This window comes from Pundamilia nyererei, unplaced genomic scaffold (genome assembly GCF_000239375.1).
Source record: "Pundamilia nyererei isolate P.nyererei 1_Seehausen unplaced genomic scaffold, PunNye1.0 scaffold00209, whole genome shotgun sequence".
In the NCBI taxonomy this organism is placed as follows: domain Eukaryota; kingdom Metazoa; phylum Chordata; class Actinopteri; order Cichliformes; family Cichlidae; genus Pundamilia; species Pundamilia nyererei.
In genome coordinates, this window is record NW_005187610.1 from 430,436 (window position 1) to 446,214 (window position 15,779).

The window sequence follows — 15,779 nt, forward strand, 5'->3', positions numbered from 1 at the left end:
ACAAGATTGCGTGTAAGGTTGAACCCCACAGATTTGATGCGACTGACCCTGATGGATGTGTATGTATGGTGACACACAATTTAGAAAAAAGCTAGAAAGCTTATTTTTATTGACTTGACATTGAAATAAACTGACTGTTTGAGGATTGTGCTTACACGTCATTTTGCCCCGTTGGCCCTTTATAATCAGGTTTGTGCGTCTGTGTGTTTGTTGGGGTTTTTTACCTGCATTTTTTCGGGTGCTCGTCTCTTTTGTTGTTGAACTCGAGGGAGATTTTGGCGTCCAGGCCGATGCCGAAGTAGTTGTTCATCACACACTTCTCTGAGCACTGTCTGTAATTATGAAGCATGCAGACGGTTTATTAATACCTGATTTTGTGTGAGTGTGTGTGTGTGTGTGTGTGTACTCATGTGTGCGCTTACACAGAGTCCTCGCTGAAGGTGACAGTGTTGAGGCTCTCTGGCTTCTCCAGGACGATGGGAGAGGTGGGACTCAAACTTCCTTGACCTGGATAGAACAGCGGTAATAGGAGAAGCGTCTTTAGATTGAAACTGGTGGCTTTTTTTAAGGAGTGAGGAACCTCCAAAGCTTTAAAGAGAAATCACTCTGTACACTGCTTTGACTCTTTAATTTGCTAATGCGTGAACTAAGAGCACTTTGGCGTGGCGCGTATCCCTGCTGTGATCAAACTTACGTGGCTCGGCGTCCTTCAGCTCCTCGCTGTTTTCTCTTTTGATGGAGGATGAAGACGACATCCTTTGGACCTGTGTGTGCCGGTTCTGCTCGTCAACCACTGACATGATGATAGACAACCGGTGAACTGCACGTAGCATGCTTGTATTTTACAAAATAAGCCAGACCTGATGTTGTGCGCTACATGACGAGAGAACAGCGGCCTACCTTTCTCGGCCTGCTCGATGATCTGCCTGAGCGCCTTCTTCAGACTGTTCGCCCTGAGCATCAGCTGCTCTTTGGACCGGTACGTTTTGTCCTCCGATCCCGGCTCACTGCCACTTTCATCGTGGCTCGAGCCACCGCTCTCCTGGCTCGGCACCGTACCCGCCGGCACCACCTGGATGAAAGTACAAGTAAAAACCTATAAAACCTGTGAAATAGGCCCTGGGATGCTGCTGTTTGATGGCTTCTTTTGTGGGATTCCTGATATTACCAGACTTCCCCCATCAATCTGTTACATTTTACGAGCAGCGGGAGCCCAGCATCACAATATCACCAAAGCAGCAGTGTTCAACCTGAAAACGTCTTCTCATTCATAATTTTTTACGATCCCTGCTTCGCAGCCCTCTACAGCGGCGCAACATCAGCGAGAGGCAGCAGTTATCACCCTTTAACGACAGAACTGCGGCTACACGCAGAACTTTGAATCAAAGGTAAAAATTCAATGCACTTCCCCTTTTACTGAGCAGAAAGTTTAAATCATGCTGACATTTTGAGGGCTGGGCTGTTTCTTCTAAAGCAATGACATCAATCTCTGGATAAAAGGCTCCACAGGGTGCAGAGGCACAGAAAGCTGGATGATGTTTTGCTCTTGAGCTCCCATGAGGAAACTTAAAATGTGTGCAAAGCCACTTTTTTCTTTTATACTTGACCTCATGTTTCAGACAGTCCTTAGTTTATCATTGCAATCCTTATTTTCTGTTTAGTTTGAATTAGATACTGTATGTGTTTATTATTTGCAGTACAAATACTGCTTGGTTTGTTTTAGTAATTCGTCTACCGCGCAATCGTCAGTTCAAGACGACTGACTGGGAAGGGAGAGGCTATAATTAGGGGGAGACGACATTATCATGCATAATTATGAAGCAATCAATCATAAATATTAGGCTGTTTTTCAGTCTAAGCACTTTCATGAAGCAATAAAAATTAAAAGTATGGTTCACTTTTGAGATGAAGGCAGCCGTAATAAAAATGTCATTTATTGTAGAAAAAAAACTTCTGTTCAAGGTTACAAATAATCTTCTTGTGGCCTCTAGTAGTGGACTCATCTCTGCGTTTGTTCCACGAGATCTGAGTGCTACATTGGATACTGCTGACCACAACATTTAAATACATACATCAGAACATGCTGTAGGTATTACAGATACTGCACTTCAGTGGTTTGTATCATATCTATCTAACACACTCCAATGTGTTCATGGAGAGTCCTCTTCACACGCTGAGGTTAATTATGGAGTTCCACAGGGTTCAGTGCTAGGACCAATTCTGTTTACATTATACATTACAGATTATACATGCTTCTCTTAGGCAGCATCATCAGAAGGCCTAGCACTGCAGATGACACCCAACTTTATCTGTCCATGAAGCCAGATGACACACACCAATTAGTTAAACTACAGGAATGTTTCCACTCACTACTACTGAACTTTTAACATTATACAGATTCAAATGATGGTTGTTCAAGGACAGAAGGGAGCAGAGACATTTAAAAAAAGAAGCATTTATAAAGCCGTAAGGACAGAAGTAAGAATAAAATCAAAGTAGTGAAGGAACAGCGGTGGATGGGAGGTTACATAAGTGAGTCAAAACCTACAGGAACCCACATGCACGTTATTAAACTAAGTACTCTGTGGGAACTGTAAACATGATCTGGGTTCAGTATAACTGGTTGTCAGTGTGGAAATGTTGGTGTGTTTGCACAGTTGTCACACTTGTTGTCATTACCTGGGCTTCAGCTTCCTCACTTAAGGCCTTGACGAGGGAATCGAGCTTCTCGTTGAGCAGCGCACACTGAGAGAGGAACAGAGAGGGAGATTTCCATTATCCGCATTGCTTTCTTTCTCACTTCAAAATTACACGAGTGCGGTGTAAATTTGGACATGCAGTACGCATCACTCTGAAATCGTCACTCTGTGAGGCTGCAGCAACACCTCAAACCAGCGTGAAAGCAATACTCGCTCTGATTTGGTGCTCGTGGGACTTTTATTTGGAGACTTGCGAGGCATCAACGCTGCTTCGCAGTATTTGGAAAAAGGCGGGTAAGTCAGAGGGTGGAAGCTTAAAAGATTTTTCTTAGTTTTTTAGAATCTTTTACGTCTCGAAGTGATTTTCTACGCAGAGACTCGAGCGGAAATGTTGTATTCAGGGGTTGTAGTCACGTGATCGTCATCTATGTGGCATTAACTTGTCCACCATCAGGACAACAGACTGGATGCAAAAGAAAACTGCGTGCAACCAGCATTTGGTGAGTTGTGGTGAGCGTTTGCAGCAAACTACGACCAAAGCAGCTTTTTGGTGCAGCACCCTGTTTGCACCTGATTTCACCTAGCAACTGTGAACAACCTCTACCAAACGTTTGCTAACTGGGAATGCATCAGATGGTCACTGACCGCTCTCTAAGCCTTTATATCTGAAGTGAGTAATACACCTGCTAGACATTAAACATGATTAAGGTAAGGACTCATTTACGGACTAGGATCTTGCCCAAGGATGCTTTGGCACGCTGCAGGAGGAGCTGGGGATCGACCCCTGAATTGGTAGAAAACTCACTCTACCACCTGAGTCGCCCTAAAATGATGTGAAAACTGGGGGTAAAATAACAAAAAAAACCAGCAAGTGCATCCAACCCTGTTAGACTTTTGAGTGCGTAACACTAGATCAGACACAGCAAGACCTGAAATTTCTGAATTTAGATGTTATCCCGTCGTTGTATCCTATTAAGTCCCAAATAAACGAGAAGCAGCATGAAAATGATCAAAGCATGAGTGGGTTAGTCTTTTGTGCAGACAGCGAGGAGTGACTTTGACTCAGTTTTTAATCTTGCATTCAGACTTCCAGCTTCAGTGTCTCCATTTATTCTAATGAAGAGTCAAATAATTCAGCAAGAAGAAAACATGAACCGCCAAAGGCGCAGAACACTAAAGCAGGGAGTGATAACACTGAACCTTCAACTATATTTCACACTCTCAATTATACACACGCACACCTACACTTGCCCACTAGTTACTGTTATACAAGCTCTTACATAACCCACACGGCCGCACACAAAACCCATTTACCTTCTTTGCCATGGCATCTGCCTCCTCCTTGTTCTCCGTGGCTCTCTCGTACGCCTTCCCCACCTCCGCCACAAAATCATTCACCGTCCCACACAGAAATCTGAAAGGAGGGGGGGGACGTGAAGGTGAAGGTTAACGTGATTAACACAGAGAGTGAAACTAATTATACGGCTAACAGGTTTCAGATTGTGTGAGTCACTGTGCAGTTACTGAAGATTACACACACACACACACACACACACTCTTGTTTTATTGCCACCTACCTGCCTGTCAGCTACGTCGCCTCCACACAGTCACTATTTACTCACAGCTGTTACATTGCCGCTGCATGACTCAGCAGGGAGGCCTCTCCAAATTCTCACAGTCCTCGTCGTGCTTTTTAGCAAATATTGGATGCTGAAAAATGATCGCCTCTCGCCTTCTACAGAAACACGCAGTTTATGTCCTCCAGTGCTGCCCAGACTATTTATTTTACTTCTATATTAGATGTGTGGAAATTACACGTCTCATCGCACCTTTTTAATGAATTTAAGCGTCATCTTTGAAAGGTAAAGCTTGTAGTGCTGATGAATATCTATTCAGCTTCACCGGTGCTACAATCAATCACGTGCAATGGCTCAGCAGCTGCAGGTGACGCGCCAATAACGGTAAAGATGTCACTAAAGGATAGAAGATACAACCTTATCTGGAAGCTCTTTTTAAGGTGTAACTGCTTTTAAGCAGAGCGCCCAGAGGCTCTTACAAGATGTTTACCAGGTGGACAGACTGGTTTCTACTGTTCACATTAGTCAGATACAGTTACTCCATAGATTATGCTTTTGTAAACTTTCTTCTCATAGTACTTTTATAGTGTAGCGGTTCACTTAATACACATATCATAGTACTTTTAGTCCCCCTAACATATATCTCTATGTATATCATATGTTTCTATAAAACAGCCACTATCTGATGTGTGATTAAAAAAAGGTCCAAAAACTTCATTATGTTTAAATTGAGTAAATTTCTTGAAAGGGAAGTTCCTGTTTCTTCCTGTTAAAAGGGAGTTTTTCCTTCCCACTGTTGCCAAGTGCTTGTTCAAAGAGGATGGTTTGATTGTTAGGATTTTCTCTGCATACTGTAGGGTCTCTACCTAACGATATCAAACACTATGAGACCACTGCTGGTGTGATTTGGTGCTATATAAATAACTGAACTGAATCTTCCCTGCACACCTTGGACGTCCAAAAGCAAAAATCAACTTCTGTTTCAAACTGATCCAAATTTGTGTGGAGGATGATCACTTGCTGTCACCTCGGAGCAAGAAGGTCCTGGGTTTGAATCCACCACCTAGCACCTTGAGGAGTTTGCATGTTCTCCCTGTCTGGCTGTATCGGTTCTGTCCGGGTATTCTGAGCTCCTCCCACAGCCCACAGGGTTAACTGGCAAATCTAAACTGGACGTTTGCGTAACGGATGGCTGTCTGTCTCTCTGTGTTAGCTCTATGATCGACTGAGGACCTGTCCAGGGCGTACCCCGACTGTCACGGGGATAGGCTCCAGAGTCCCTGCGACCCTGAATTGGATAAGTGAAAGAAACTGACAGAACTGGGGTCTCTAGATATGAGATATTAGTTTAAAAGAGCCCAAAATGTTGCATTTCAGGCCCAACCTGCTGGATTCGCAATTTAAATGCGTTGCAGCCAGCATCACTGAGGCACAGCTAACACATATTCCGGTAACAGACTTCAAGGGAGAGATTTAAAAATCAAATCCACAATGAAAGAAGTCCAGAGGTGCACCAGGGGATGATCCTGAAGGAGAGACTAGCTTAACTGTAAACCAGGTGAGGTTTTAGATTTTTGTGTGCCAAATCCCAGAACTCTCTCGAACTTTCTCGTAAATCTAGCACACTTATTTGTCTCTACTGTCCCTGGCATGTTAGTGGGAGATCATCGTTAATGTTTAGAGGGCTCCATTAGAGTGTGACGGCAGGCTTACATTACTTACTCCTCTAATGGCTTCGCTGGCAGAGTGACATCCCATTTCTTCCATTAAGTCCCGGCCCTGTGCAGGAGCTCCACCAGACTCGTCTATGAGTCTTCACTGATAATAAACTCAGGGTGAGAACAGCACCCAGCTGAACTCCATAAATATTATTTTAATGTCATTTCGTGCTTGAATTCTGTTCACACATCAAATCCTGTTAAAATTCTGTTTGCTGCTTTAAAGTTTTTTAAAAAGAAGTTATTATTGTTATATTTCATGGAAAATCTGCTGTGAACGTGTCCTGAAAGTCCCCGAGGTGTTGTAAATGTGCTGCAGGTCTGAACTAAAATAAGCATTGTTTTAAAAGAAACGCATGCAGAGAAATGGAGACAAGTCCTGCTGCACCGTTCCCCAAAGGGAGACGACTAACGTACTAATGCACTTAGGATGACCCCTAAACACTGATTCATCTGTCTCGTTCACTCACAGACACGCTCGCACTCTCAAGTGTATGTGTGACCTCAGGATGAGAGCAAAGCATACACACACATTTCAAAAATACCAAGACAATCACTCGACATCCCCGTCTCATCGTCAGCCCCTCTCCCAGGCTTCATTCACCCATCATTATTATCCTTTACCCTCCCATCTACTACTTTCCTCCCCTCTTGTCTCATTTCTGAGTTTGGAAGCATTCGTGGCACGTACTTGGCAGAGGAAATGACATCACTGTGTTTGTCCGAGTCCAGGATCTTGGCGAGGTGGGAGGCCACGGAGTCTGCATACTGAGTGATGTGAACCTGAGAAGAAGAGAGGAAGGTTTCAAGTTAACAGAGAAACCAAAGAAACTTGATCTGTAGTTTGATCAAACGCTCTGGTTAATGAAGTGCCACAAGATATTTTTCTCTTTCATCTGGAAATATTAATTTACTGGTATTGGCACTAATTATGTGAGTTTAAAGGACCTAAGATGACATTTATTGTTTTTCTTTTTAATAGAGGCTGTAACCACTGACTACTAGCATAAGCCTACTCAGATCTTTTATTTTAAGATCTTTTTTTGAGAACTGAAGCAGCAAAATCATCCACTTTTGGGCAATATGGAACCCAAACTCAGTCCCCTAAAGATGATTAACATTATTATCTTAGATAGAATGAATTATCAGATTTAATGTAGCTAAGATTAAATTGATTTCAGTTTTATTTTGGCCAAAGATTTTGCAACTAGCAACAGGTCAGGAATAATATTTGGTGAGTTTCTCAGAGATGAGGTATGGGCAGAGGTTCACCACTTTGCAAAATAACTACATCTACAAACTGTGGAGCAATTGCAAAATAATCTAATTTGTGAAAGCTTTGACTGTCTCATCCACATTTCCTAACACCGTCAATCTCTGTGCGCAAACTGCCTGAATATGTTTTTTCAAATGGTACATTTTCTTAAATGCATGATTAGTACGGTATCTCTTGTCACAAGTGCCACATAAACCTGTGCGACTTCTTTTCACAGGTCATGTTTGACGTGACAAGGCATGAATTACCCGCTCGTTTTACTCATCCATTCACAGGAAATTCAACTAAATTCATCTGCGTTTAAGAAAACGTCAGTCCAGTTTGTGCAACAAATCCTTCTGCAGAGCGGGCATGTACACTCCTGTGAAGAGGTGCACCTGATGATTCAAGAGCCTGCAGAGCTACCTTTAGCCTCAATGATGTGAAGTAAACGTTTAGTGCTATGGAGGAATTGCACCTCACTCTTCTTTACCACCGTGTTTCAGTTCATTCATTTGTTTATGCACAGCTCTAATGTTTCATCAACTTGAGCTCTGGACTTTGACTGGACCGTCGCGACTTAACTGAGGCCTGGAGAGCAGTAACGCTGAACTCATTTTACATCGTGGGCCACATACAGCCCACTTTGAGCTTGGGCTCAACCCTAATAAGCTGTAAAGTTACAAAATTTATTCCCTCCTTTGTGTTTTCAAAAGCTGTCCCAGTAGGCCAGACTGGAGTCTTTGGTGGGCCAAAGTCTTAGATGAAGCTTTTGTGGGGTTTTCGCCGTTTCTCTGAGCATTGCACACTCTGAGCAGGTAATCAAGAGCTACTGATGAGCAGCTCTCACCCTACTTACCCTCTGAATTCCTATAGAAGAGGTAAGGGTGGAGTTAGTCAATCCCCATTTATCACTCAAAAAACTCCAGTTTCTTTGGAATTTTACTGCAATGGCAAAATCATTTAGTAAAGAGGTTAATTTATGTGAGTGAAGATGATTTTAGCACGTTAACCACCATCTACTGCATATCTGGCATTTGAGAGGCAGCGCTTAGCTTGAATTGAAAACACAGAGCTGCCCTTTGTCGATATCACCGCCGCTCCCCGTGGTTTGAGTCTGATTGCTTTGGTTTCCAGCTGCCAGGCTCAATTGATTCTCAGCGGATGTTTTCCAAAATAATTTCAGAGAGCTTGGAAGCTCAGCCATTTACGGTCACCATCTGTCAAGAGACAGACAGCCTCTTTTTTAAAAACAAAAACAAAAAAAAGGAGCCGTGCGGGGTGATTTACCTGTAGAGGAGAATCGAGGCAGTCCTCTTCCTTCACTATCGGCGTCTGTTTATTGGTGGTGGGCACCTCGTATGTCATCACGCTCCATCTAAGGAACACAGAGTGATAAAAAAAAGAAAAGAAAACCGTTATCAGATAATCACACAGAGATAAGACGCAACAGCCTCCTTATCCTGTTCAAACAGCAGATAAGCGGTCAATGAAGAAATGACCTGCAGTTCAAGGTGAGTTCAAAGAGAAGTTTGACCTCTGCTGCCTATAAAAAAGTTTGCGTTATCATTTAATTTCACCCAAAAGACGTCACAACTCGCAGCGTGTGGTAAAGCCTACACTGTCCTTTTACTCCAGAATAGTTTGTTTACTTGAATGAAAACCAAAAGACAAAATTGGAAGAAGCAGCCATCTGCCGTGACCGGTTGGGGTAGATGATTAACAGTTAAAGAAAACATACCCCAAACTCATGGCTGAAGCACGCAAGGCATTTTATCTCCCGTTTGCATCATCGCCCGCATGAAGAACCAGGAAGAAGGCCAACCTGAACAGTTACATTTACAGCCAGGTATGTAGAGTATGCTCCATCACTAAGATAAGCTTCAGGTTATTTTAAGTGACAATAAAGGGAGTGTCCAAATGCTGGCACCACGCACTGTGATTGGTTCTTTATAGTCCCAACGCCATTGGAAAACAGCGTGGATAGCATAGGGTCAATAGAGTCAACTCACGACATTCCTGGAGCCTGACAGTTTTTAACAGCAGGTCATAGGTGTGTGTGTGTCAGGTTTTCAAAATAAAAGCCTTTGTTTTTCTCAATTGAATACCTGTGCGCTTTAAAAATCTGTGAATTTTTTTAAAATATAAAAGCCTCATTTAATCCCAGGAAGTTATTGAGTTCACAAAAACTGTGTCTAATTTTCAAAATAAAAGACTGAGTATTCAATGAAAGCTACAAAGAGGCTTTGATGGTGGCTCTATAATGTAAAAAAAAAAAATGAAGATACATAAAAAATAAATAAATCTGCCAAATCAAACATGAGGGTTACTCCCACTGTGACTTTTAGCCTTTTAAAGCTGTGAAATTTAAAACATGCTTTCAGGTGCCAGATTTTCAACATAAAAGCCTTCTATTTAGCTTTGTTTTAACTTTTTACAACAAGTATGAAACTGCTCTCTCCCTTCAGCGTTTGAAGCCAACCTGTTTACCTCCAGCTCTTTAGCATCAACCTACAGACCGAGTCCGGCAGTAGCAGCAACCCCCCACGATTTCTCCAGAATCACACATCAAACATAAGGTCCAGGGGCCAGACTCGGTCCCCAAAAGGACTCCCATCTGGCCCACTGGACGAGTTTGGAAAATGTGGAGGAGTGAATAACTTTGAGTTTTATCTGTATTTTCATAACTTCTACAGATAAAAACCTCCCCCATGGTTATTAATACTAAACCAATGTAATTAAGTAACTGTTTTTTTTATTATCTACTGTAAAAATTTCTGATGGGTACAGTGGTTTAACTACATAAATAAAAATAGAACAGTTTCTGTGAGTTAATAAAAAACCCTTGTTATTTATAATTACTGTCCAATGACATGCTACAGATCTTTCTGTCCTTTTACACATTTATTTCTTACAACTTAAGCCGAAAGAGCCTTGTTGACAGACTTCTTTCATTTACTACAGCAGCATTTCTTTCTCATGTAAACAACCAAGACGTAGTGTTGGGCACAGCCATTAAAAGTTTTAGGTTTTACTGGTTCGGCCCACTTAAGATCAAAGTAGTTTGTATGTGGCCCACAATGTGAAATGAGTTTAACTTTCCTGGTCTAGTTCGTTTACTTTAGTAAAGTTTAATATATTTGCTCTTTATTAAAGTTTATCCATGTCGTGGCCCTTACTCCTTCTATTACAAATATTTTACTTTGTTCAAATCATTCATTATAACTCTTTACTTCCTTATTATTTTGCAGATTTTAAAATCCAAATCCAATTTTTCCTGAGCTTAAACGCCACACTCTGTGCTTGATATTCCAGTTTTCCGATCACGTATTCAGCTTTTTGGTCGTGGCAGCACCTCTGAGCGACAAGTGAGCCTCACAAGGAAGTGCTAAAAACTGCAATTCCACTCGAGGCTGAAAAGTCACAGACTCCCACGTTAAAATGCCCAAATCTGCAGCAGAAATAAACATGTTTACAGACATCATTAAGTAACAGCTGTGCCAGCACAGGCAGCCACCAGCTGTCTGCTGGATGTCACGTTAGATAATTGGAGCCACTGGACCTCTAGGCAGTGTGGCGTTGGACCCTTCTGGAAAACTTTTGATCTAATTATCTGACAAAAATGATGACCTACTCTGTGGTTAATTGTGCTATGAGTCAAAATCTTAAAAATAAGGTGCAAGTAGAAGCGGACATTTAAGAGGTCACTGTTGGATTGTTTAAAATCGCTGAGGCTAAGGAAGGCTGTGTTGGATTCACATGATGGCACACGGGGAGAAAAAAGCTCGCTGCGGCTCATTTTCTGGTTTTAATCGGCACCATTTATGGCAAATATGAAAAGGTGGTTTCCAACATTCTGTGAAGCTCGGGGGCTCTGTATGAATTTGTCTGTGCACTCAGTCCATTTCATTTTGTGCCCGTCGCTGGCTGAACTCTGTGGCATTAAAAGTTATTTTTAATTTTATAAACCTTTCTCAGGAGTGCAGACAGAAATGAATAGCCTGTAGTACTTTTATTTAATTCTTTTTATTACTTTTAGTATCACCTGCTGCTGTCTGCAGCCCTTCAGTGAACCTAATGAAGCGAAATATAAAAACCTAACAGGACCAGATCTGTTTTTCATTAATTCGTTCATCTGGGACATCCTCCTCCAGCAAGTTATTTCAAGAAAACACCGTGAACATCTCTCGTCTCACAACCCAAACAAATAAATTAAACTGCACTTACGGTGCACTAGCAGTAACAGCTAAAAGCACTTCAGTCTGGACCTTTAAATTCAGAGGACTTTTACAGGAGCCAACCCAGCTGAAACCAAAGTTTCCACCCTCACTCCCTCTGGTCTTACCGATCCAGCATTTTGGTGGTGGCTCTCTCCAGCTTCTCCAGGATCTGTAGGAGCTGAGCGTCATCGTCGCAGAGGCCGCCCCAGCCCAGAACGCGAGCCAGGTCGTTACCTGTGCCCAGAGGCAGCACGCCCAGCTGACACTACAGACACGTGGAGAAACGAGAAACTGATGCAAAGTACAGAACAATAAAAAGCAAACAAACTGATGACTACGACAAAGCTCATGATGCTACCATCACCATGCTTGGCACCACCGTGGCTGCAGTGTTGCTGTCTCCAGAGGGCACTGGGCATGTGTATATTTGTCTTATATTTTAAAATAATTAAAAATCACCATGACATTCATTCCCAGGATGAGTGGATATAAACTTCTAACCACACCTGTTGGCCTGACAGCAGCAGACAGAAAAGTGATGCTCATTTAGTGCCGGTAATAAACTGTCTGTAGTTAACTTCTCTGAGAGGTTTGTTTCAACTGCAATGTTAAATGATCAGCAAATCTATAAAAATCATGCTGAGGTTACAAAAATTCTGACTCCTTGATTTGTTCATCTAACATCTTAAAGCTGATGCTGACTTAAGCGGTTAATCTTATTCATTTAGCCTGGAACAAAACTGATTAGACGTGGCACTTTATATAAAATTAGTATTAATTTAACATAAAAGCCATGTTAATCTGCCACAACATCAATTTATGTGAAATTAATTTAATAAAATGAATGAATTAGTTCAGCTAAGGAGGCTGTGTTGCCCTTCTCTCTACCATGAACCACTCCCTCTCCAGTCAGGATCAATGTTATATTAGACTCCGATTATACTCAAGTATGTAAACTTGGCTTATTGTTGGCGTTTCTTCTGAAAGCACCTTTCGCCAGCATCAAGATTAACACAACAACAGGTATCTCGCTGCTTTCTCCTACCCATCGGCGTTACATCATCGGCAACATCCACTCCTCCTCCTCCTCGTTGTTCTCACCTGTTTATGGAGGTTGAGTTTATCCAGCTCTGAGAGCACCCAGCCCACGCTGCCATCTCCTCCGCACACAAGAATACGAAATGTCACAAACTTCTGGAAGAGGCGCAGGCTGAGGAGGAGAGAAGGAGAGGCAGGTGTTTACAGAGAGCAACACTTATTAAATGTTCTACTGGAGAACGACCCGTAGATATTACAAGGACTCGGAAAGAAAAAGCTCTTAAATACCCGAGCTCTGGCCCTCCGTTCATCAAGTCAAAGACCTGCGCTGGGTTCAGAAGCTGCTTGAACTTGCGGAGGAACTTGACCCCCTGGTTGTCCCCGCTTTTAGAGTTGACCAGGACCAAAAGAGGGCTGGAGCAGGACGCCGAGGTGGCCTTCCAGAAGCCTGTAAACGAGCAGAAATGTTTGTATAGCTCACAGCGTGGAGTTCAAACACCACTGGGACCGTGTTCAAACTGTAAACTGCTGATGATAGATGCACAAATTCCAGGGATAAGGGTTAGTAACTTGGAATTACAAATTGTCAGTGTCAGTAGAAAAAGCCAAGTCGGGCTAAGTCACAATTCCATTACATGACTGAACTTTAAAACCTACTGTAAAAGTAATACTGTGTGTCCATGTGGGTGGGAGTAAGAGGTGTCTCACCGTCTGAGTCGATGCTGTTAAGTGCAGTTGGAGGGATGATGGACACTCGACATTGGCCCAAGGGACACACCTTCCCCATTTGTTCCTTACAGCTGTTATGGACCTGTGAACGCACACACACACACAGAGTCAGTGGTCTCCAGTAATTCTATATTTCAGTAGAAGCAGAAAGGTCATTACATCCCTCTGAAACCCACCAAAATGCCAGTTCTGTAACCTTTACAAATGCCACTGTGATTCATTTGAGTGTGCGAGCCTGTGTATGCGCGTGTGTCTTTGTATACCGAGGATCAGACTTCGCATTATGCGTGCCCGTTTGGCCTGAACGCTCAAAAAACACAATGCCGCTCTTGCTAAATGGAACAAGAGGATAGAGTAAAGCTACATCTCTCTGTGTGTTTGAATGCTTCCACTGGACTTTTCTGTTTGACTACATCAGTGTTTCAAAACCCACTACAGTAGAGCACAAACATAATAAAAGACAGGCTCCTGTGTACTCCTTATTAAGTAAAGAGCGGCTGTTTCAGGCTTTCCAGCGCGATGCTTGGGCTGGTCTTTTGGTGCACACTGGGTGAAATGACACTAATCCATAATGTGAGGGTAAGTGGTTATAGTGCAAACCACATGGGTAAAAATGCACTCAGCAGCCCGATGCTCACTTCAGTAATTTCCCAGTTATCCCAAATTTCATACTTTCTTTGCCACTTGGGGACAGACGGTATGGACGCAGCTCTCAGGTCAGAAAGCGCCTTAAACCTGTATTTTCTCTGAAGGCCAGCAGATGGAGATAGCTGTGACTGGAAAAGACTTTCTGTCCTACTGAGGTTTCTCATGGGATGTCATACGTGCTTCGCTTAAGAGTTGGACGTGGTACAACACTCAGTTGCTAGGGAAACTGGCTGGCTTATTCCCCGACTGGCTGGCGGTTCATGGAGGTTTCTGCATCTTACTAGTTGAAATCGGTTGCAAAGAAGGTGCCACACGGTTGTAGTTTTTCATGTTTGCCTGCAAATACTTGCTAACTACTAGTCCACTGGTAGTTAAATTTGAATAAGTGAAGTGAAGAAGGTTCACTTTCAAAGTAAAAGTTATGCTGGTTGCACATTTCAAAGAAAGCAACTTCGAAGGCAAACGGTCTCCATTTCTGATTTCTGTTGCACATCTTACTGTGTTTGTGTACGAGCCCATCGCCGACTCGTCTGCAGGCCTGTGGGATTTAGCATTTATATTCCCAGCCACTGCCATCAAATTTGATTAGTCTTTCTGTTTGTTCCACTGCTTTCTGTTTTCTTTGTTTGTTTGGACTAGACTCTTGAAAGAAAAACAGCAGCCAAAGGAACTGACGAAAAGAAAAACCAAAACAACCCCAAGGGCAAAGAAACAGAAATCACTTGTGTGGGGACATCGTAGTAGATTGTTCTACTACGATGTCAATATTTCTCACTTGTACAGTCGGGTCTAGTACATCACAGCTACTGCAATAAAAAAACGAAACGTTTCTGGCTGTAAAACCAGAACAATGGGCTGAAAGGCAATAAAATGCTCCACGGATTTCAGGGGCATCTCTCTGTAAAACTTTTACATATTCTTTTCTATTAGGCAAGATTATTTTATCCTTTTTATACGTGAAAACATTACAAAATAATGGTTTAAATGAATTCAAAAGCATGAAAAATTAACTAAAACGTCTACGTATTTTATGCAGAATTTGAAGGACTTTAATTTTATATTAAGATGCACCAAGTGCTGTTGGTCCTTGTGCCACTTTCTTTGCGGGATTATAACCAGCCTGTCAATGCCCTCCTAAATATTATTAATACTCCAGCGCACACAAAAAATGATTCTCCACATCGTGCTTGAGGCGGTCGAAGCGTCGGGTCAGTTTCAGCAGCCCTGGAGCTGACAGGAATTTATCAGCCCCTGTTCCATTTCTCATTTTAACTTTCCTTCCTATTCCTCCTCCCCTCGGGGATCTCTGCTGCCAATCTATGTGCCGTCCCATTAGTCTGATGACTCTGCTGAACTTCTCAGACCTTGAGTCTTCGGAGGAGGTGAGAGCGGGAAGTCAAGGACAATAAAAAGCTCTTGGTTGTTTTTTCCAGAGAAGTGGGAGGAGCGTCTCATGTGGAGAATCACAATTTCCTGCGCATGAGTCAACATGTCCCAAGGGCAGACAAACAAATAAAGGGATAATTGAATCTTATGAATTTATCTGAATTTGATCTCTCTGTTCTGTACGGAGCCGCTCACACGGTTCCAGATAACGAGACGTGTATCGTGCTTAATGAAAACCCTGCGTTCATATTTAAATGTGACAAATGATGCACTTTTATTTTGCTGACAACATCACTTCCCGAATTACCTCCATTATTGGATGGAGCTGCTTTGAGTCTGTTTGCATCGCACACTTTTCCCAGTGCACCCACTGCTATGACTCCATTTCCGTGGGCATCGACGCATTCGAATGACAGAAGTTCAAATAAGAAAGGCTGGAAATAACTCTCAGCTAAAAGCAATGCCCCAGATAAACACTAATATTGATTCAGCGTGACAGTTTTTGATGG

General features: G+C 42.5%; 1 protein-coding gene across 3 annotated transcripts in view; it reads right to left on the reverse strand.

Moving 5' to 3' along the window:
- LOC102210088 (diacylglycerol kinase delta) overlaps positions 1-15,779 on the reverse strand; it is a 91,758-nt gene that overhangs the window by 13,008 nt on the left and 62,971 nt on the right. For all 3 annotated transcript variants that reach the window (XM_013914604.1, XM_013914603.1, XM_013914605.1), the window contains 12 exons: positions 13,216-13,318; positions 12,796-12,955; positions 12,571-12,679; positions 11,595-11,734; positions 8,540-8,627; positions 6,686-6,777; positions 4,014-4,113; positions 2,680-2,745; positions 901-1,072; positions 695-793; positions 423-507; positions 225-332 (listed from right to left, as the gene is read on the reverse strand). In XM_013914604.1, the coding sequence (XP_013770058.1) occupies positions 225-332; positions 423-507; positions 695-793; positions 901-1,072; positions 2,680-2,745; positions 4,014-4,113; positions 6,686-6,777; positions 8,540-8,627; positions 11,595-11,734; positions 12,571-12,679; positions 12,796-12,955; positions 13,216-13,318 (1,322 nt within the window). The remainder of the gene's footprint in view (positions 1-224; positions 333-422; positions 508-694; positions 794-900; positions 1,073-2,679; positions 2,746-4,013; positions 4,114-6,685; positions 6,778-8,539; positions 8,628-11,594; positions 11,735-12,570; positions 12,680-12,795; positions 12,956-13,215; positions 13,319-15,779) is intronic.